Source organism: Myotis myotis, unplaced genomic scaffold, assembly GCF_014108235.1.
Source record: "Myotis myotis isolate mMyoMyo1 unplaced genomic scaffold, mMyoMyo1.p scaffold_m19_p_11, whole genome shotgun sequence".
Taxonomy (NCBI): Eukaryota; Metazoa; Chordata; class Mammalia; order Chiroptera; family Vespertilionidae; genus Myotis; species Myotis myotis.
The window spans coordinates 38376256-38398583 of record NW_023416315.1 but is presented as its reverse complement, the minus strand read 5'-3'; the positions used below and the strand labels follow the sequence as shown (position 1 = coordinate 38398583).

General features: G+C 42.4%; 2 protein-coding genes across 6 annotated transcripts in view; both read right to left on the bottom strand.

The window, feature by feature from the left end:
- CDK6 (cyclin dependent kinase 6) overlaps window positions 1–17823 on the bottom strand; it is a 216973-nt gene extending 199150 nt beyond the window's left edge. For 2 of the 5 annotated variants that reach the window (XR_004970907.1, XR_004970906.1), the window contains exons 1-2: window positions 14903–15053; window positions 14191–14790 (exon numbers count right to left, since the gene is read on the bottom strand). Coding sequence is in view for 1 of the 5 variants with exons in the window: in XM_036328189.1 (XP_036184082.1) it covers window positions 14191–14423 (233 nt within the window). In the remaining 4 variants the exon portion in view is untranslated. Of the gene's footprint in view, window positions 1–14190; window positions 14791–14902; window positions 15054–16159; window positions 16324–17673 lie in introns of those variants that run through there. The other 3 variants (XR_004970908.1, XR_004970909.1, XM_036328189.1) reach the window with 3 other exon arrangements.
- Window positions 8239–14328, bottom strand: LOC118666225 (60S ribosomal protein L31-like). Its single transcript, XM_036328190.1, has 2 exons — window positions 14191–14328; window positions 8239–9271 (listed from the first exon to the last, which is right to left on the bottom strand). Exon 2 carries the CDS (start codon window positions 9264–9266, stop codon window positions 8889–8891), a length of 378 nt encoding a protein of 125 aa, XP_036184083.1. The 5' UTR covers window positions 9267–9271; window positions 14191–14328; the 3' UTR covers window positions 8239–8888.
- Window positions 17824–22328: the final 4505 nt, after the last annotated feature.

The window sequence follows — 22328 nt, the reverse complement described above, 5'->3', positions numbered from 1 at the left end:
CAAAGGGATGATTCACATCCCAGGTCGGAGGACGCGAGATTTCATCACGCTACTCAGAACTGCGCAGGATTTAAAAGTTCTGAATTGTTTATTCTTGGAATTTTCCATTCTGTATTTTCAGATGGTGGTTGACCGCTGGTAACTGAAACCACTAAAGACAAAACTGCGGATAAGGGGGGGACTACTGTATCTCACTACATATTAGTGGCCCTGAAAGAAAACTTTTTTCTTTGTGGACAGAAGTTCTTGCTGACTTCAATACAGAGTACATGGAATAAAATTTCAAGTCACGTGGCAGTTATGCCATAAGAAGAGCCTCAGAAAATTAATAAGCAGAAATTCCAATGTGTGGCATAAAAAGGAATAATTCTGTTTGAGATTTTAAAATTTAAAAAAGAGGAGAAAGAACAAGCAAGGAATTCGACTCTCCTTTGAGTTAATCTGAATAGTGAAACACAAAAGAAATCCTTAAGCTCCCACCCATCCTGACAATGTTCTCAGGGACACTGTGTCCTCAGACCCTCCTACAATAAATCTGTTAATGAATAGCATACAGACTGGGTAAACGGGACGCTAACTACCAAGATTAAAGACTGTATTTTACTATTATTAATATAAATCCAATACACATCTTTTCAGAAACACCTAGCTCCATTCATACTTTAACACTGTGTAGGGGAGGAGTGCTTCCAATCAGCAATACAGATATCTGTATACATGTCAGTTTCCTCCACAAAATTATAAACTACTTGAGGAGAGGAATACCTGTTGTTAATAATACCTTATATCTGTATAATAGTTGATCTTTATATACATAATTTTATTTGATCACTGCCATGCTCTAAGGTCAAAAGAGTAGTAGTAATCCCTATTATGGAGAAAACCACAGTTAAGAGACATAAAGGAATTTATCTAGATCACTCAGTTAATAGATGGAAGAATGAGGATAGAATCAAAGCATTCTAACTCCTTTACAAACATCCACAAGGAACTTCCACAGCTTCAGCAATGATCAGCTTGTTTCATCTATACCTCATTTTGAAATAAACTCTAGACAAGGGGTCCTCAAACTACGGCCCGCGGGCCACATGCAAATACAAATATTGTATTTGTTCCCGTTTTGTTTTTTCACTTCAAAATAAGATATGTGCATACTTACCTGGCAGGGGAGATACCATGATCACAAAATAAGATATGTGCAGTGTGCATAGGAATTTGTTCATAGTTTTTTTTTAAACTATAGTCCGGCCCTCCAACGGTCTGAGGGACAGTGAACTGGCCCCCTGTTTAAAAAGTTTGAGGACCCCTGCTCTAGACCTAATACCATTTTTTTGGTAAACATTTCAAGATGTAGGTACTTTCTGTGATCACTGTTAGTTACCTTTAATAAAATATTGAGTATAGCAGATAATCAATAAATACTTATTGCCCTAACCGGTTTGGCTCAGTGGATAGAGCATCGGCCTGTGGACTCAAGGGTCCCGGGTTCGATTCCGGTCAAGGGCATGTACCTTGGTTGCTGGCACATCCCCAGTGGGGAGTGTGCAGGAGGCAGCTGATCGATGTTTCTCTCTCATCGATGTTTCTAACTTTCTATCCCTCTCCCTTCCTCTCTGTAAAAAAATCAATAAAATATATATTTTTTAAAATTAAAAAAATAAAATACTTATTGAATATTATAGAACTTAAATGTGCTTTCAAACATTGTTACTCAATTCTGACCAAAAAAAAGAAATCAATTCTGAATTCCTAGATGGCACATACTCATTCATTCATTCACTCATTCACAAATATTTATTGTGAGCTATAAGATGCCAGCCACCATACTAAGTGCTTGGGGACAAGAAACAAGAAAACTCCCATACAAGCATAAGCTGAGGGAATTCACTACCAAATCAGTATTATAAGATATGTTAAAGGTACTTCTTGAAAAAAAAAGAAGAAAAAAATATAATAAAATCGCAATAATTACATAAAGTAATCAATAATTACTTTAAATGTAAATCAATTAAAGGCTCCAATCAAAAGATCCAGGGTGGCCAAATGAATAAGAAAACAAGATCCACATATATGTGTCTACAAGAGACCCACTTCAGGCCGAAAGACACACACAGACTGAAAGTAAAGGTATGGAAAAAGATACTTCATGCAAACGTGGGGAAAAAGCTAGGATAGCAATAGTTATATCAGACAAAACAGACTTTAAAACAAATACTGTAACAAGAGAAAAGGAAGAACCCAGCCATTCCACTTCTGGGTATTTATCGGAAGAAACCCAAAACATTAATTCAAAAAGATGTATGTATCCTCATGTTCATTGCAACATTATTTACAATGGCCAAGACATGGCAGCAACCTAAGTGTCCATCAATAGATGAATGGATAAAGAAGTGGTACATATGTACAAAGGAATATGCCTCAGCCATAAAAAAGGATGAAATCTTGCCATCTGCAACATCAAGGGACCTAGAGGGCATTATGCTAAGAAAAGTGTCAGACAGAGAAAGACAAGTACCACATGATTTCACTTATGTGTGGAATCTAAAAAATAAAATAAACAAAACAAAAACAAAAATCGTAAACACAAAGAACACTTTAATGGTTGCCAGACAAGAGGGAAATGGAGATTGGCTTTCGGGGAGGGGGGTGTGAAAAAGAGGAAGGGATTAAGATGTGCAAATTGCCAGTTATGAAAACAGTCAGGGAGATGTAAAGTATAGCATAGGGAATATAGTCAATAATATTATAATTACTACATATGGTGTCAGATGGGTTGTAATAACTATGTATGGTGTCAGATGGGTACTAGACTTATCAGAGTGATCATTCGTAAGCTATATAAATGTCTAATCACCATGTTGTACACCTGAAACTACTATAATATTGTATGTCAACTATAATCAAAAAATTTAAAAAAATTTTAAACATAAGGAAACAGTCCTTTCTTTTAGGGACCCTGCATTCAACTGTTCTAAGTGCGCACTGCGTGCACATACATACATGTACACACACACACACACACACACACACACACACAACTACCACATATGTGTTGAGACTAGAATTAGTTCAGGCTGGAAGAATACTTCTGAACTAAACCTACCAGTTTGTCAAGATGGAATTCAAATTCTCCATACACAAATTATGAAAAGACGTAGAAGACAAAGTTTAATGGGATTTAGTATCTTGACATTCTTTTAGAAATTATTAGGAAAGTTTTACTTAATTCTGCTCCTCCTAAGAGTTTTTCCAGTATAGAAAGCCAATGATACTAAAATTAGTGGGGAAAAATAAAAGTAAAAGAATTCAAGCAATTGATTAAAATGTATTCCTTACATTCTTACATTTAAAAATATTCAAATCATTTTCAACTTTTACTAAATGTGTGCATGTTTCCTAATGTTAATGTTGTCTTTACAGTATATGGAATTAAGTGCAAGACTGTACAGTTCATTAACTATGGGAATGACTTAAACTTAAAACTTTCTTTGATATAAACTATATTGGAGTAAAACAAAATGAAATGTTCTCTGTTCAGTACTCTTTATTCTTCCCAGGAACCAAATAAGTGTAATCCAATATACAGATCCATTTCCCCCCCTTTATCTGACACTCCTTAGTATTAACATTCATGTGATGGAAACACTCCATATAGTTCCCACCTTAATAACTGGACCTCCTTCCATTATTCATGCATTCTTATTTTCATTTTATTTCCAATGGATGCAGAATGTAAACAGCCATGACCACAAGATACATCCTGTCTCAAGGGCTTACAATTGGGGTATGGAAGGGTAGAGGATCAGAAGAGGGTGGCTAGAAGGAAGATTAACATTTTATCTTTTATAATAGACATAATAATATATGGGGGCAGAGATATACTCAGTGTCATAAAGCAGAAGTTTTATCAAAAGGAGGTATAAGGAATATACCACCAAAGGAAAATGAAAGTGGCATCAGAGCTTGGCCATGAAGGATGGGTAGCATTTCAACAGCGGTGTATTTGAAGATGGCGGTGCAGGTACTCACCACCTCCCACAATCACATCAAAATTACAAGTAAAATACAGAACAACCATTATCCAGAACTGCTGGAAAGCTGGCTGAATGGAAATCCTACAACCAGGGAAGTAAAGAAGAAAACACACTGAGACTGGTAGGAGGTGTGGAGGCATTGATCGAGCTGGTCTGGCACCCACATGTGCAGCTTTTTTAACTGGGAGGGAGATCTCTGCGGAGTCTGCCCGGAGGAGCCAGCCCCACACCAGCCCCCTAGCCCAGGGTCCCAGAGCTAGGAAAAGAAGTCCCTACTGTCCGTAAGAACTATGGGCTATAAAAACCAGTGTGGATTGGGGCTCAGTGACACAGAGGCTGCTGGAGACCCAGCTGTTCCTCTTAAAAGGCCGGCACCACAAACTGAACTTACAAGGTCCTGCTTCCTCTGAGCTCCACCACCAGATCGAGGTTCAGACACATACGAGGAGGAACTGGATTGTCTGGCATCAGAGCAGGAACTTGGGGACAGCTTTCTCCAGATGGAGGTACTTGCAGGGATCATTGTTTCTATGCTGGGACCTCCCTGGTCACAGGGCTGACTGGCAGCCATCTCTATTGGCTCCACCCTTGTGAGTCCCTAAGACCCTGCCTCATCCAATTTATAACCCCACCCACACTGTGAGCAGCAGCTTTTGCATATGAATGGCCTCTCCTTGCTTAGGCTAAAATCTCTCCAACAAGCGGCAGCTGGGTTAGGGAGTTCCAAACCTATCAATAAAAGGCCCGAGACCTGGCACCAGCAGCAGCCTGCCTTGCTTGACAGCTGGGCCTCATCTAGGCACTTCCAAACCCGATACAAAGAGGAGGAATCTGCAGTTCTCTCTGTAGCTCCTGCTGAGTGGCCCTAAGCAGTGGCTGACTTTGCACCTCCCTGGAGACCCAAGAGCCAATGTACCCAGTGGTTAGTGTCAGACAATACTAAATTACAACTCTACACATCCATAAGCAACACACTCAAGGGGCAGACTCAATGAACACCAAAGTCCCACTGAAGCAAGTCCTGCTCCATAGGGGTATCTCCTGAACAGCAGCTTTCCCTGTAGTTGCAGCTGGTCCTCACAGCCAATTGGCCTGGAGGTCAATTGCTCCCAGTAACACCGACAGCAATCAAGTCTCAACTACAACAAGGCTGTGCTCACAACTCACAAAGGGGTGCACCTAGAGCTCCCAGCTCAGGTGACTGAGGAGGCTGAGCCACTGGGCCCTGTAGAACACCTACTATACAAGGCCACTCTACCAACTCAAGGAGACATAGCAGCTCTACCCAGTACATAGAAATAAACACAGGGAAGCAGCCAAAATGCGGAGACAAAGAAACATGTCACAAATGAAAGATATGGAAAAAAGCAAAATACTGGATACAGAGTTCAAAACCACGGTTATAAGGTTACTCAAGAATCTTCTAGAAACCTCTCCAAAAAATGGAAAAGGACCAGTCAGAAATTAAGCATACACTGACTGAAATAAAGAATAATATACAGGGAGTCAACAGTAAAGGATTCTGAGAATCAAATCAATGATTTGAAATGTGAGGAAGCAAAAACACTCAACCAGAAGAGCAAAAAGAAAAAAAGAATCCAAAAATATGAAGTTTGTGTAAGGAGCCCAACATATTTGCCAATGTTATATCTGAAAAGGGTTTAATCTCCAAAATTTATAGGGAACTCATACAACGTAACGAAAGGAAGATAAACAATCCAATCAAAAAATGGGCAAAGGACCTAAATAGACACTTTTCAAAAGTGGACATACAGAAGGCCCAGAGACATATGAAAACATGCTCAAAGTCACTAATCATCCAAGAGATGCAAATCAAAACAACAATGAGGTACCATCTCACACCTGACAGAATGCCTATCATCAACAAATCAACAAACTACAAGTGCTGGCAAGGATGCAGAGAAAAAGGAACCCTCCTGCACTGCTGGTGGGAATGCAGACTGATGCAGCCGCTATGGAGTTTTCTCAAAAAATTAAAAATGGAACTTCCATTTGACCTGATAATCCCATTTCTAGGAATATATCCCAAGAAATCAGAAACACCAAGCACAAAGGATATATATACCCTATGTTCATAGCAGCACAATTTACAAAGCTAAAATTTGGAAACAGCCTAAGTGCCCATCAGGAGATGAGTGGATTAAAAAGCCGTGGTACATCTACACAATGGAATACTACGCTGCTATAAAAAAGAAGGAATTCTTACCATTCGAAACAGCATGGATGGACCGGGAGAGCATTATGCTAAGTGAAATAAGCCAGTCAGAGAAAATAAATACCACTTGATCTCATTCATTCTTGGAATATAATGAACAACATAAACTGTTGCACAAAAGTAAATCCAGAGACATAGAAGCATCGAAGAGACCATCAAACTTCAGAGGGAAAGTAGGGGAAAAAGGGGGTGGGGTGGGAATAAGAGATCAAAAAGGACTTGTATGCATGCATATAAGCATAACCAATGGACGCAGACAGTGAGGGCATGTGCTGGGGGATGGGAGTGGTTGGGGAGAGGTCAATGGGGGAAAAAGGAGACATATGTAATACTTTAAACAATAAAGCATTTTTAAAAACTCACAGAGGTGGATGGCAAGGAGCACATTTAGGGGAAATAGAGTAAACTGCCTGTAAGATACATGTAGCAAACCACACAATGAAAACAAGAAAATCCTATTATAGCAGAAGCCAGTATTAAAGACAAAAAATGGAGTCACAGGAAAAGTTTAAACATCAATTAGTATTTGAAGGCTCTTTCTAAATAGTCTTGGTGTGCAGATGCATTACAGTTAATACCCACTGATCTCCCTCTTTCTCAGTGTTTAGCCTGAGATACTTGCTAATGCTGTAGGCAACTCCAGAAAGATGAAAAGTTCTCACTGGAAGGGTTTATAATTTAACTTATTTTACTTCGTTCATTCAGGAAACATACTGGGCAGCTAAGAGTTATGAGCACTGTATTATTCATGAATATAAAAGATCCAGTCCTTGTCCTCACATCAGGGGAAACATAAAATCATTAAACTGAAAATACTTTTACATCCCAAAGGAGTTTTTTCAGATATGTAATGAACATTAGTCATCCTGTCCTGTTGACATTGGATATAAACCTGTATTTGAACTTTAGCTCTCCTCAGTTTGTAGCTACAATGTATATAAATGTGGAATAAAACAGCTGACTAAAAATAAGACAATTCTTTTATGCATTTACAAAACAATTCCCACACAGACCAAAGGGGGTTGGACTAAGTTAAATCTAAAACCCCTTCCAATTCCAAAATTCTTATACTTCGATTCTAATTCTATTGAACTAAAATCCTTTAGGAAGGCCAGGTAATAAGAATCAATAATTAAAATGGCTACATAAATGACAAAGCCAGCAGTTGCCCAAATTTAGGTAAACTTCTAAATGTTTAGTAATTATCCTATCCCAAATGGACTTCCAGTTACTCCTGTACACTCACACAGATTCCTGTCACTTGCCTTAAGGTGACTTTACTTCACCTCTCAGTGGAGAGCAGCTAAGTGCGCAGCTGGTAAAACAAAATCAACTATGACAGCAACTGGTGATATTCAAAACAACTGCCCGGGGAGTCTTATAAAACACCTCCCTCTGACTGCTGACCTGCCTGCCCCAGCAGACTTACGATCTATAGATCATTACTCAAATGGTGACCTTTATGTAGGCATGCCTCTTACCAACCACCAGTGCCCATGTTCAGTGCTGCCTCCTGGCCCTTCAACAAAGCCCAACACTACACACACTACCTGCTCCTATCACCAAGCCTCCTGCACCCAGATTTCATCTCCGCTATGATCGATCACTCCAGAAAGCTCTTAGCTTCCTTCCTAAAACGACAGAAACGCTAATCTGAATGTCATGAGAACAGCAATAATGGTGCAATTACTTCCAGACGCATGGGTAACATATTTGTTTACATGTCTGGAGGTTGCTTTGCTTCTTAATTTTTAAGTATTATGGTGTTTATTTCATTAAATGACTAGTAGATGCCAGAGTGACATTATGGCATCTTAGTTCACTCGTCAGACAAATACCAAGCACTTAGATTCTTCCTATTGTTCTTTGTCTAAAATGAACTCAATATTATTACTTAATTATTTAACTACATTATTTACTTGTATTAGTATTTAACTATAGCTATTTAAAGTATCAGTTATTACCAAATTCTTTTTAAAAAATATTTATTGATTTGAGAGAAACATTGATTTGTTGTTCCACTTATTTATGCATTCATGGATTGATTCTCCTCTGTGCTTAGACCAGGTATCAAACCTGCAACGTTGGCATATTGGGATGACACTCTAACCAATGAGTTACCTGGCCAGGGCTTACCCAACTTCTTTAAAAGCAGAATATAATGGATAATCATCATACTTTTTCCAGATCTACTTCAATAGGGCATACTGCAGAATTCAGGAATTTCCTGAATTGGTATGTCATTTATTCCTGGCAAACCATCACCTTTGTCTTTATACAGTTCATTTTTTCCAAACTAGAAATGTACTCATTTAACTTCGTCCATCACACACAATTAAAAAGAATTTTTTTTAAGTTTTTAATACGAGTCAACTACTTCATCATGGCATGATAGATAAGTTGCTTGACCTCTGGGCTTTAGTTTCTTTATGACAGAAAAGGGCTGAAAGACTTCCAGAATGTCTTCCAACCTTAATATCCTTGCGTTTACAATGACATAGTACAAGTACTGAATGTCTCATTCTTAAGAAAACATTCCTAGGGAATCATTAACAGCGAGGCATATTGTTTTTTCGTTTTGTTTTTGCAGTTTTATAACTTTATTTGGCAATCAGTGATTAGTTCTGATGCACATTAACTGTTTGTAGATTTTTGAAAGTGGGGACAGGTACAAAGGTGACCAACCTATAGAGCTTGGTTGGCGACTCTTCATCCTCATGATGTTTTCTGGACAACCATACGCAGATATGGTATCGGACATTCCTTATTCCTTTGACCCAGACAGCTTTGTTCAGCCTGGAGTCAATGCCTACATCTGGAGTTCCCATCTCCTTCAGGGCAAATTTCTGGATCTCCTTGAGTGCCTGAGGGGCACGCTTGTTGAAACCCACTCCATGGATGCGCTTGTGAATGTTGATTGTGTATTCTCTGGTCACTACCTCATTGATGGCAGAATGGTCCTCCTTCTTCTCACCACCCTTCTTTGCGGGAGCCATTATGCCTGGCCCAAGTTGGAAAAAAAGAGCGCGAGGTATTGTGGGAGAGGGAAGGTAGGTTTGCAAGTATAACTTCCAGGTCACCTGGACGAGGCATATTGTTTTTTAAAGATAACTTACTTTTAACAAGGAGTCTGTTTTCAATAGATATTCACTTACCATGTCTTAAAAATAGGAAAATACACCACTAGACATTCAAGTTTATACAAGTTTCCATCTTGTATACCATTTTCTTCTTGACAGAAAAATTCTAATAATGCCATGGTGATAATAGTTACGTAAAAATAATACAAGTGCAATGTCAACAATTCAGCATTACCAAGTTTTTCTGCAGGAACAAGGAATGGGCAGAATATCATTGTGAAAATGTTTATTTACTAAATAACCTTGATAAATTGGATACTTTTCAAGGAACTCCTAGAGAACGAGAGACCAAACACACTTTTAACATGCTGAAACTTAAAAAGAGAAAAACGTCTGCTTTTCCTTTCACTGAAACAAGTTCTAATAAATGTACTATTCAGCCACAAAATAACACTTTTATTTGGAATTCCCAGATGACTCAGCTTTATGCTGCATCAAATAATATGCCATATTTCTTCGACCCTGTTAATGATTAGGTTTTCCTTGAGAATATCACATTTTTAATGCTTTTTTTAATGCTATATATTATTGAGATCTTAAAAAGAGAAAGTATGAACTGCTGTAAAAAAAAAAAAAGAAGGAATTCTTACCATTTGCAACAGCATGGATGAGACTAGAGAACATTATGCTAAGCGAAATAAGCCAGTCAGAGAAAGATAAATATCACATGATCTCACTCATTTGTGGAATATAATGAACAACATAAACTGATGAAAAAAATAGAACCAGAGACATAGAAGCATAGAACAGACTGTACAACCTTTGAGGGAAGGTGGGGGGAGGGGTAAGAGATCAACCAAAGGACTTGTATGCATGCATATGAGCATAACCAACGGACACAGACAGTAGGAGGGATGAGGGCTTGTGCTTGAGGGAGGGGGTGTCAGGAGAGAGGTCAATGGGGGGAAAAAGGAGACTCATGTAATACTTCAAACAATAAAGAATTTAAAAAAAAGAAAGTTAGAAAACTCTTCTTGAATAATAATTACTGAGCTGCATGGATTTTTCTGTTGGCTTTATAACTTATTTATTTATTTTTAACAAGAGAAAATGATCAAATTTAATACATACATCATGTATGGGAACACCAGATACATGAGAGAGTCAGAGACCCACATGCAAGAGAAGTTCCTCTGTTGGCTTTTTATTTAAGCACTGATTAAATATGCTGACAAAAATAATTGAACATATTTAGATGCCACAAGTTTATTCACTGAAATGCCATGAGTTTTCGTTTCTGGAACCAGTACTTCAATTTGAATTACTTTCACTGCTATACTAACAACTTTGATCCCTAAGGACAACACTGGTAGCACTTACCGGTCTCTGTACTGACACAATACTATCATGTATCAGGGTTATGGTGATCATCTTATTCCTTCAACCATGGGGAATTACTGGAGGAGAGGAGCAGCTGTGACTTACTCAAGTATATTTCCCAGCACTGAGCCCATGGTGTTTAAACAGTAGGTTCTTCCTAAATCCTCACTGAATAAATAGAGCTCAAATGTTCATGATATATATATTGTTTATATGTCAATGTCTTCTTATATAGATCTATTTGTATGTCTCTAAGATGAAATTTAATTTTCAAAAAGCATTTGATTCTGATTAGTGTTTTGGTTATCTTACCTATTCAATCAGCAAACTCCTGGTAACCAAATTATCACAAAAAAATTAGTTGCTCTATAAAATTGGTTAGGTTAAATATAGTAAAGCAAGCCAATGGAAATAAAGTGGATTTTTAAAAAGAAAAAGAACTTCTCATCCCATTACAAGGTAAGTTCTAGAAGTGTAGACTTGGCCTGACTTGTTTGCTGCTGTATCCCCAGCTTCTAGCAGTGTCTGGCGCATAGTAGGCCCTCAATAAATATTTGGTGAATGAATAGACTGCTGATAAACCATATTATCCTACCTGCTTGTATATATTTAGTTCAGAACGTCAACAGAATTCATTTGTAGAGTGCAACGCTCCAATATAGGTTTATAATGAAGTCTGACTGTGGCAAAGGCTCTAGGGATTTGGGGTTACCAACCGTAAAGTAAGAGTAACTTTACATCCCAGGCTGATCAAGCCTTGGCTACGTCACATGCAGGTAAGCAAGAATTTCAAGTCATTATCCCCACACATGTAGACAGTGCCAGTGCCAACAACAACAAGTCAGCTTTTCTGGCAAATCCATCAAAATTAAACCTTAAACTTTTGGAAAAAAAGCTAATATGTTTATTATGCTCCTTCAAGCTTAGAGGCTTAACTATCTGTGGGAAGGGCCTATAATTATGGTAAATTACTTATGACTGGAAGGCAACTTATAAAGGCATCTGCCCTTTTAAGAAACCTTTAAAGAACCAGCAACAATCCTGTGGGGCAACAATAAATCACTGGTTTGGGAGCTCAACTTTGACAACTCTACCTGGGAAGGAAAAGAATTATTGTCCTGTCCTCGATTTCCTGACCCTGCAAATATCAGCAACCTCTGAAGTCCAGAATCCTAGTCTAGCCACACAAGTCATGGGGGCCAATGATTGCCCCAAGACAGAGGCGGAAGAGAAGAACCGTGAAGGAAACGAACTGAAATGGAGATTTGCAGCTTGTGAGGATGACATCATCAATAATTTCCTCAAGTGTCACTGACCCTCATGGCATATGACTGATGGGCGTTTCTGACAAACTACAGGCTCATTATATTCAAGTAGCTCCTTGGTTTCAGAGCTAATAATGTCTGGGCTTAAGTATGATTTGTCCTATCGTACAAGTCAGGCGAACTGATGCCTTCCTTACTGGGAACTGGCTCTGAGGCAAGGGGCCCACGAATCTGCCTGAACACAAATAATACTTGGACATCTGAAACACTTTTAAATGGACAAAGTGCTCTCACAGACACTATCTCAGTTTCTCCTTATGACTTGTACGAAGAAACTTAACATATAAAGATAATTTTAGAAAACGACCCCTTGTCTTCAATTCATAAGTATAGCTTTCAAGAATAGCCTGTGCTTTGTAAAATGCAGTGTTGCACAGGGGTGCCTCCATAACACCTCTACGTCAGGACAGCATCTTGTTTACACACATGAAGATCATCCTTGATTGGACACTCTCCAGAGGTAACAAACAAAATAAAACACAAATTTTAGTCCTAAAATTCTAGTGGTGGAATTCATCCTTTGGGAAACACCTAGGTGATTCTTCTAGGACGATAACTAAGTTACATGGGACAAAATGTACCCTCGTTTTTCCCTTCATTATCGCAAAGACTCCCCAAAAGCGTTTTTGTAGTTTTTCAAGGAAGAAAACACACACACAAAAGGTTAACGTATTGCTTTTATATGTGATCCCATCTTCCTAAAACACAATTCTCCCAATCTCATTATCTTCTGTCCCTCTCGGGCTTTACTGGTTAAGTGGAGGTATAATGGGGTCCTTATCTTTATAGCCATTTACTGCCTTATTTATGTATTTATGATTCTTTGCTGCCTTCTAGCCTGAGTCTCCCTGTGTCAGGAACAAAGTGCCACACAAATCACCAGCCTGGAATAAGAGGAGACAAGTTAAAACCTCCCAGGATGATTCTGTAGACACTTGGACTCCCTGAGTCTGTAGAGAGCTTGGTATTTCAAAGGTCAGTCTTGGGTCTCTCCACTTTGATGACTAATGTTAAATTGTTTGACTTGTTACAAAAATATTTAGCTGTCCTTATTTACATATTTTCATCCACAGTGCACACAGTAGGCACATATTTGTTGAACAGAATCCCTAGATGGATAAGAAGTCAGGAAGAAGAACCCAAGGCCCTTTTCCAACACATTCTCTCTCGAGAGTTGAAGAAAGGTAAAAGCACACCCTAATTTGTAGATGTTTCTGTGCATTCCTTTCTGACTTGAAACTATTCATCTGTTTAGAAAATAAAGAGAGAACACACCACACAGTGTCAACCACACAATGGGGAAATTCCAGGATCACCAAGAAAACACCATTATCCTAAGGCACACACACACACTTTACTACTGGTTTCCACACAGGAGACTTCAAGAACTTTTGTCTCCCCACCCACTGCATAACCCTCCAGAAAAGGCAAAGGCAGAATTTAGAATTTAGAATTTAAGGTTCCGTGTCTTGGACTCATATCTGCCCTGTTGGAGAAGTAGTCCAAAGACTATGTTGGCCCAGAGACATAACATAATAGGCAATATTTTTAGAATATTTAAAAGAACACTGTTGGAAAATGGGCATCAGCACTTTAGTCCTTAGACCATCAAGACTACTATTTATCATTATCTCTTTAATAAAGAGAAACCCTGGGTGTGATTGGCAAAAACATTGTTCTGCATTTTTTAACCTTATTTATACCAGTAAAGTTCTCTTCCTTCAAATGATCACTGCGTCCTGCTACCTCTCACTTATACTCAGTCTCTCAAAAATTCCCCAATGGCCAGGGAACTATGGGGGGGGGGGGGGGGGTGTAGGGGGTAGGGCTAGCAGGGCGTGTCTCAGGTCGGCTTGTTCTGTGCCTAAAGGGCACCCAACTTCCCAGACCCCTTTCAGGGCCGGCAGGGAGGGAAGCCTGCGTAGGTCACATTTTCTGATTTGTCTTTCTGCTCGCTGTCTGGCAAGGTCACCGGTTCTGGCTCGTGGCTCTGTCAACAAAACTTATTCTCTCCGTAAGGTCAACGGGTCGCACCGTGCCCCAGCCCCCTCCTCCCTGGCACTTTTGGATCCTCCTGGCCCAGCACTTTCCGGGCGCTCGGCCCCCGACGGCGCGGGCACCGTTCCCCGGCTCACCTGACCACGTTGGGGTGCTCGAAGGTCTCCAGGTGCCTCAGCACCGCCACCTCGCGGATGGTGGAGAGCGGCATGCCCTCTTCGCCGGTCTGCACCCGCACGCGCTTCAGCGCCACGAAACGGCCTCCGTTCTTCAGGTCCCGGGCCTTGAACACCTTCCCATAGGCGCCCTCCCCGATCTCCGCCACGCACTCGTACTGCTGGTCCGCGCGGCTCAGCCCGTCCTTCTCCATGCCGCCTGGACGCCGCACCGCTGGAGCGAGCTGGGGGCGCGCTCCGCTGGTTTGCGACCGCCGCTCGCCTTCCTCGGGACTCCCCGGCCCGCTCCCTGGCGCCCCGGAGCTGGGTCTGGCTCTCCCTCACCCCAGCCGACTACCGCGCTCCGGCGCTCGGGCTCTCGCGGCCGGCGGGGCTGGATGGAGCGACCTCCCCGCGGGCGGGCGGGCGCGACACTGGTGCCGCTGCGAAACTCCGCCTGCCGAGTCGCAAAGAAGCGAACCGATCCCTCCTCTTCCCTCCCCGAAGCGCAGTCCGCTGTACAGTCACCGAGCCGATTACATAGTCTCTGCCGGAGCGCGTCTCAGCCCACAATTATTCCACCTAAAAGGAGAGATGGAAGGACAAGAAGAAAGTGCAATCAGACATCCCAAACGCCTTCCTCCGGGTTCCTGCAGACTCCCCTCCTCCTCCTTCACGAAGCCCCCGTCGCTACCCTCCGCGCGCTCCTGCCTTCTCCCTGGCCGATTAATCTTCCTGGTTCTTCCGAGAAAAGCGAAGTTACTTTTCCGTCCCCGTAGGGCTGGAACCGTCTGCGCGCGGAGAGGTTGCAGGGGCCCCTCGGGGATGAGCGCGCCGCGCAGTGCCGCGCGGGACGCAGTGGAACGGGAGGGGGCGTGCCGAGCAGCCCAGAGTGTGCCGGGAGCGCGGGGGAGGGGAGGCGCCGGGCACGTCAATGTCACGGCTTAATATTTATTCCTCTATCATTGTGTTGTGTTGCTCCCCTCCCTCCCTCCCTTCCCCGGCCTGGACGCGCAGGGAGAGGGGCTCCGGGGTGCCGTGGGACGGTCAGGGGTCGCGCGCAAGCTGCTATGGAGGGACTGAGTCCACCCGTGTGGGGCCGTAGAGTGTGGGTGGGGGCCCCCAGGACCCTGTAACTCGATGCTTGGGAGTGTGCGAGAAGGGGTGGTCAGACATCTGCTCGAAAATTGCTTCCTTTCTTTCTACTTTCAGTTTTTCTACCAGGAAACATTTAAAAACGACTTGCATCACAAATAGTCTTTTGGGGGGTAAAGGAGTCTGGTTTGGAAATGGCACTCTTCCTTCGCCAACGCGTAGGACCTCCCTGGTGGAAACCCATCAGGACGGGAGAGGTGGGGTTCCCGCTATTGGGGAGTGGGTGGGTGGGCGGTGGGGTCCTGGATTGAGGGAGTCGCCCACGGGACTCCAAATGTGGGAGAAAGGGTGCTCGCCACATTTTAGCTCGTCTCTTTAAAGAATAACTTAAGGAGAAAGGTAACCACTGTAACCCGCCCTGAAATTTCTAACCGATTCCAACCCAAGTAAAACTCAATTTCCCCAGGAAAAAGGGTGGCGGTGACGTGGGGTGGGGTGAGGGGAGGAAATGCTAAGCCTCCGGGGGTGAGAGAGAAGAGGCTCCACTCCCGCGGCGGGGGCTCTTCCCCGACTCCCAGGATCATCTCCGATGTACGTAGCAGACAGAGGTTTCCATTCCCCTTTCGGCTTCAGGCCTGATGCCTTCGGCAGCCAGTCGCCCCCCCTCCCCCAGCCCTCCGCAACAAAGTGTAGGGTGGTGTGTGTGTTGGGGGGGGGGGGGGGGAATCACCTCCCCTCCCCATTCATTTTGCAATGCAGTTCCCAGGAAACCTCCAACCCGCGGCTACCGCAGCCCCGGCAGGATGTTCGCTACGCCGGCCGCGTGTCCGGAATTCCCGGGCCACCTAGGAATTACCTGCCCCGCACAGCTGGCCAGCTCGCCTTCTTCCAGGAATTAAAGAAACAAATGGCGCGACCCCCACTGCGTTCGGGCAGAGGAGACTTCAGCGAGGATGGAGCCTCTCACACGGACTCCACTCAAACTCTTCTTAAAGCGGGTAGGCGAGTCCTGGGGGAGCCGAGGAACGAGCCCCCGCCGTCTGCCCGAGGACCTGAGCCAGGCCGAGGGCCACACAGGTAGCGGAGGAGCCGCCGCCGGCTGCGCCGCCCGCCCTCCCGTGTCCCCACCCCCCCCATCCCATCCCCGCCCCTCCAGCCCCTGGCTTTGCAGCGAAGGAAGCGTCGCGGACGTCCCACCCCCGCAGGGAACTGCGCCCACTGCGCCTGCTGCCCCCGCCCGGCCCCGCACCACCCGCCCTAGCGGCCCCTCCTCGCTCCCCAGACCATCGGCTCCGGCGGAGAGAAACGGGAGCAACAGTGCCTTTACCCCCCCACCCCCCCTCCACTTTTTTTTGTTGTTGTTGTTGCTTTCCCACGCTGGCTGAATGTGACTTGACCCCATTTCAAAAAGTTTGACATAGTGCTTCAACATTTCCGCATTCCTCCGCGACTACAAAGGCTGCAGCCGCCTCCTTCTGCTTTCTGTCTCTGCTCTCTGTCTTCACACTCAATGAAATCCTTCATGTGCCTCTCTCGAAGCCTGCCAAGCACCGCAAGGGTCGCCACCAGCGCCGCGACCAGAGGCCGCACCGGGGACCACGGCTCCCGCGTGCGCGCACACACGGATGCGCCCACGTGCACACTGACCGGCGGGCTGCGGGGCCGAAGCTGCTCCCCGCGGGGTGTGCGTTAGAACTCCGATATTGGAAATTCGAAAAGTAAACTGGGAAGCTAAAGCGAACCTGCCTTGAGTCCATGCGGGGCTCCAAGCCTGGGCACTGGGCAGCCTGCGTGCACTCCTCCAAGTGTGCAAAACTCCGCCGCGGGGGTTGCCAGCGAGAAGCCTGCGTTCACGTTCACCTCGTGGTGGGAAGGTGGAGCCCACACCCACACCTCGGCGAGCGGGAGCGGGAGCTTTCGTGGGAAATCAACATGGGGCACGGGAACACATTCTCCCGCACAGAGTCCCCAGGGGCAGTGCATTTTCACCCCTAAATGTGGATTATTGTAGGACCGTCCGAGTGGAGTTTAAATTCCGTTTCAAAATCTGCATAAGGAGTGATTGTGCTTTTGCGCACGGCTATGTGGGAGCGGGCACAGGACCTGTGTTGGGCGTCCCTAGTGTGTGATGTCCTCAGTCTCTAGTCAGATTAGGAGAGACGCCTTGAGCGCCCCCAAACTGGACCCCGTAACTAGCCCGCCTTGGTTCGCAAAGGGTTAATCAAAGTGGATTCCGAGGACATACCCTCCACCCCATCAGTCACCCCCACCCACACTCTCGCTTCCGACCCCAGCCGAGGGCCCCACTCTCCCCCGGGGACCCCCTCCCCCCACCCCGCAGCCCACCCACCCGAGCGCCCAGATCCTCACCTGAGCGACCGGGCCACATCCGGCCTCGCGAGGGGGCTGCGAGTGTCAGTCCGACCTCCGCACGTGTCCGCGGCGGCGGGGAGCAGGTAACCCGGCTCGGAGGAAGGAGTCACCAGCTCGCTCTCGGCGAGGGGGTGGGCACAGCGGCGGAGGGCGGAGGGACGGCGGAGGGCGCCGCCCGCGCGGCTCGCAGGGGGTGGACGGGAGCCGTGGGGCTCCGGCCGGAGCTCGGGGCCCGAGCTGGGGAGGTAGCGGGGGCGGGGGCGGGGCGGAGGCCCGGGAGGCCGACTCTGCCCGAGACCCACCGGGCGGCAGGGTGGGGGGCTCGCGGCGCAGGGGCGAGCAAGTGTGCAAATTAAAGCCTTCCGGAGAGAGCGGAGGCGGCCGGAGCGGCGGTACTCGGAGCCTCCCAGCTCCCCAGCTCTCGGCTCCAAGTGGGGGGCGAGGCGGGGGGAGGGGGGGGGCTTAAATGAAAATTTCCGGCTTTCCCTGCAACTGGAGTGGGAGAAGCTTGCGACTAAAATCAGAAGCGTGAGGGGGATGTGTCGCCGGGAGTCGGCGGAGTTTCCACACCCAGGGTCGCCCGGAGTTGGGGTTTTGACAGAGTGAGGAGGGGGTATCAGCAGTTTGAGATGTAGACGGATGGGAAAAACACAAAACGATCGACAATAATTATGAGGGGCCCATGGGGATGGTAAATACCCACACTTTCCAAGAAACTGAAAAATCAGACCGAAAAATAATTCTTCTCTATTAAAAAAAAAAAAGTTTGGCAGGACGCCTTGCAGAAAAGAAAATACTAATCTGTCCAAGCACTTTTCACTTTCAGCATGAGCTACATTGGTTTTGTTTTCCTTCGCTTCCTTTCGGCCTCACAAAGCCCTATCTTTTCCTTTTGGACAGAGGGTATGATTTGGAAATTGTCAGGCACTCTTGTGGTTAACGATCACTTGAAGGGACTGGCCGGTTCACAATTATTAAGTGGTTAGCAAATGCTGAGGGTTCACTAAGGTATTTCTGAGGAGATAAAAAAAAAAACAAACAACAACAACACTAAAATTCAGTGTAAATAATAAAACCTCAAGATAACACACACACACACACACACACACACACACACACACACACACGAACGTGATTCAGTAGGTGCTCAGTTTGAATGCATTGTTGGAATTCTGAAATTTGAAACCTTGTAAGCATGTATCTTTACCTGCTGAGAAAACCTGAATACAATTATTTCAGGTGAAAATGCGATTTTGGCAGAAAAAAAGGAGTTTTCAATACTTTCTACCATGGAGTAAAACAAAACTTAAAATAACTTTTTTTTTTAAAAGAATTCAGTGTTGTCCAAAATTTTTATCTGTAAAATACTTGAAACCTTTAAAACAAAGCTTAAAAATTTATTTATTTCAGTGCTCTGTGGAAAATTAAAACCTAGCAAAATTCTGTTTGAATTAGGAATATTACCTCTATAAACCTTCTGATTTTTTTGAATTAAACCATATTGTTAGATTAAAATTTTACCTTTATAAAATTGATTCTAACAACAGTGTGAAGTAACAGGTTAGGTAAATAAAAATTGTTGCATTTCCACTAGCAAATATTTCTCAATGCATTATAATTTTTTTTTCTTAAAAATAAAAGTGAGTAATTGTTTCTTTATGCTTAAGATAATTCATAAAATACATTTTGTGTTTAGGAATATTTCTCCTAAAATAAAATACAATTTCTGAACAAAAAATATATTTGTAAAGATATTTATAATCTCATATAACTTTTAGACTTAAGAAAACAAATTACTGAATTTTGTATTTATATAAAATATTTATATAAAATATTGGATCACTACAAATCACTAGACTTTAAACCAGAGACATGAATGTGAATCCTCCATTTTGATCATTGTTCCAACTTATCAATGTTTTTAAAAACAAGATTTACTTGCCTAGTAATCAACACATTTATGTAATTCAGAAATAACTGTTAATAGTTAGTCATAGGAACCAACAAGTAATTGTAAGAATTTATTTGAGTAAATAATTTGTTTTAAAAATATTAAGGTGTAAATATCTTTAAAATTAACAAAAAAATGTGTTTTCTACAGTGCATTGCATTTTTAATTACTGAATTTGACAACAACCTTAGGTGGATTAGAAATGCCATAATTTAGGTTACTAGATTACTTGGTCACTGTAAAAAAATGAAATTTTATTTAATTACATATGTTAATATTGAGTGTTAACTCTTTTTTATGTCACCTGATTTCTCTGATATTGTTAGCTTGCCATTGTTCACTTTCCCTGGTTATGGTTCACATTAACATCTGGTTGCTTAAAGATTCAGACCAGGAAGTTTTACAATGGATTTTATAAAATTAGCAAATGCCAGATTGTTTTTGTTTATGGATAACTTCCTCTCTGGGTAACAGGTTATCATAACAAAATTTGTGCAAAGTTTATAAACTGTGAACCAAATTCCGACTCTTTTGTTTAGGAATCTTCGATGAATGAAAACATTACCACTCAAGAATAAATCATTATTTGCACCAATATTTTCACTCTGCATATCAGATTAGTGTAAAGTTACACATCATTTTATAAGTTTTTAAAAATCAGAACTCATGAATCTGTCTCCAAAATGATGTTGTAACTTACACTGAAAATTTTCTTAGTGTCACAGAAGAGATGTATTCCATTTGTGAATATTTCATATCAGATATTTGTAAATTTTTGTTTTCACCAAAATAAAAAATTTAAATTCTGGTCTATATTTTATAACCTTGGTTATAAAGAAATGAATACTTTATTTAAAATTAGTAGTTATATAATATATATTTAATTCTAAATGATCTCTGAATTATATTAGCTATTTGAATTTTCAAAATACATTTTCCAGAAACTCAGAAATGAGCTTTTGCTATAATCTGCACAATAATTTTAATTGGAGGTCCTTGTAAATGTATACTTTTTGTCTGTAAACCTTTTTTTCTGTATTGATTTGATAACTGTGAAATCAGTTACACTTATTTTAAACTGGGTTTATATGTGTATGTAAATGTTATCTTTGTTGAGTAATTACCATGAAAAACTTAACAGAAATAGCATAATAAAATTCAGTGCCTTTTAATGCATTCTTCCCCTATTTCCAAGGTGTTTTCTTGGGTCTTCCCTTAAAATATAATATTGAAAATTTTCTAAATATCCTAGGAAAACTCATTTGTACTACCAACATTTTTTGTTGTAAAAGTATGAACTTTAAATGATTTTTTAAAAGTTCAATCTTCTCAATAAATTATTTCCCATCAATTTGGAAATGACCTAGGTTTTTCTTTTTGGTTTTGCATGTGAACAGTGCATTGCATTTGAGCAGTGAAACTTGAAAAGATTTTGGTATTTGAGGTGAGAGGAAAAAATATATGGGGCAGCACCTTATAAATTTAATGAGAAAAAACAGACATTATTATCTATTGGAACATTCCGTTTTCATGGATTCTACTGCTCTATAATTATTGCTGGGCAACATGTCAGTACTATGTTCATATTTGTATAATTGTCATCATCTTTCCTATTTTCCCCCCGTTTGATAGACACTCATATCTTCTTTCTTCCTGTGTGTGTGTGTGTGTGTGTGTGTGTGTGTGTATCTGTATGTTCTTGGCATATTGTGACATGTTCGAAACATGTTCTAAATATCCTTTCACCAACTATATTAGAATTCTGAGTAATCAGAAAAATAACTGGAAATACACTTATAAAAGTTGGTGCTAATTACATGGAAATACCTACATTTCTTCTCCATTTATAGTATCCTGTAATTTTCACTGCCTTCTAACATTTCTTTTTTAAAGAATAAATACTTGTGCATTTCAACTACACAGATGGCCTAACAATGTTGCCATAGCTGCCTTTGGTTGAGCTAAAAGGTGTGTACAAACTTTAGGTAGACCTTGCAGATGAAGCAGTAAAAGTACAACACGGGGGTGAATGATGATAAAGTGGGATCTGGGAGGTAGAAGGAAGGTCAAAGAAAGGTACCTGGGAAAAACTTATTTTTTCTTACATAAGTTTTTATTAATTTTTAGAGAGAGAGGAAGGGAGAGGGATAGAGATATAGAAACATTGATGAGAGGGGCCACCTTCTACATGCCCCCCTCTAGGGCTAGAGCCCCAAACCCCAGCATGTGCCCTGACTGGGGAATCAAACCATGACCTCTTGGTTCCTGGGTCGATGCTCAACCACTGAGCCCCACTAGCTGGTGGGAAAGACTTCTATGAATGGCCTGGCAGCAGGTACAGGTGAAGAAAGCACATGTTGAGTCCTGGGGCCAAGAGAGTTCCTCAGTAATCTAGGTATGGCATATCCAGACAACCTGATTCTTCCAGAACGAATAGCATTCTGTGTCTATGCTATTGTGCAATAATAACCTGTCTTACTGAATGAGATAGTATAATGTATGTGTCCATATACATGTAACTATTTTATGTATCATTATGGATTTTTCCTGAAAATAATATACAATGGAATTCTTCACAGAATTCTTTGAATGCCTAGAACAAAGTATACAATACAGCTCTGCGGATCAAACATTTTACCATAAGTTGAAGAGAGGGTCCATTTTTAAAACTGTACTATAAATTTGTTCAAAGTTACCCATA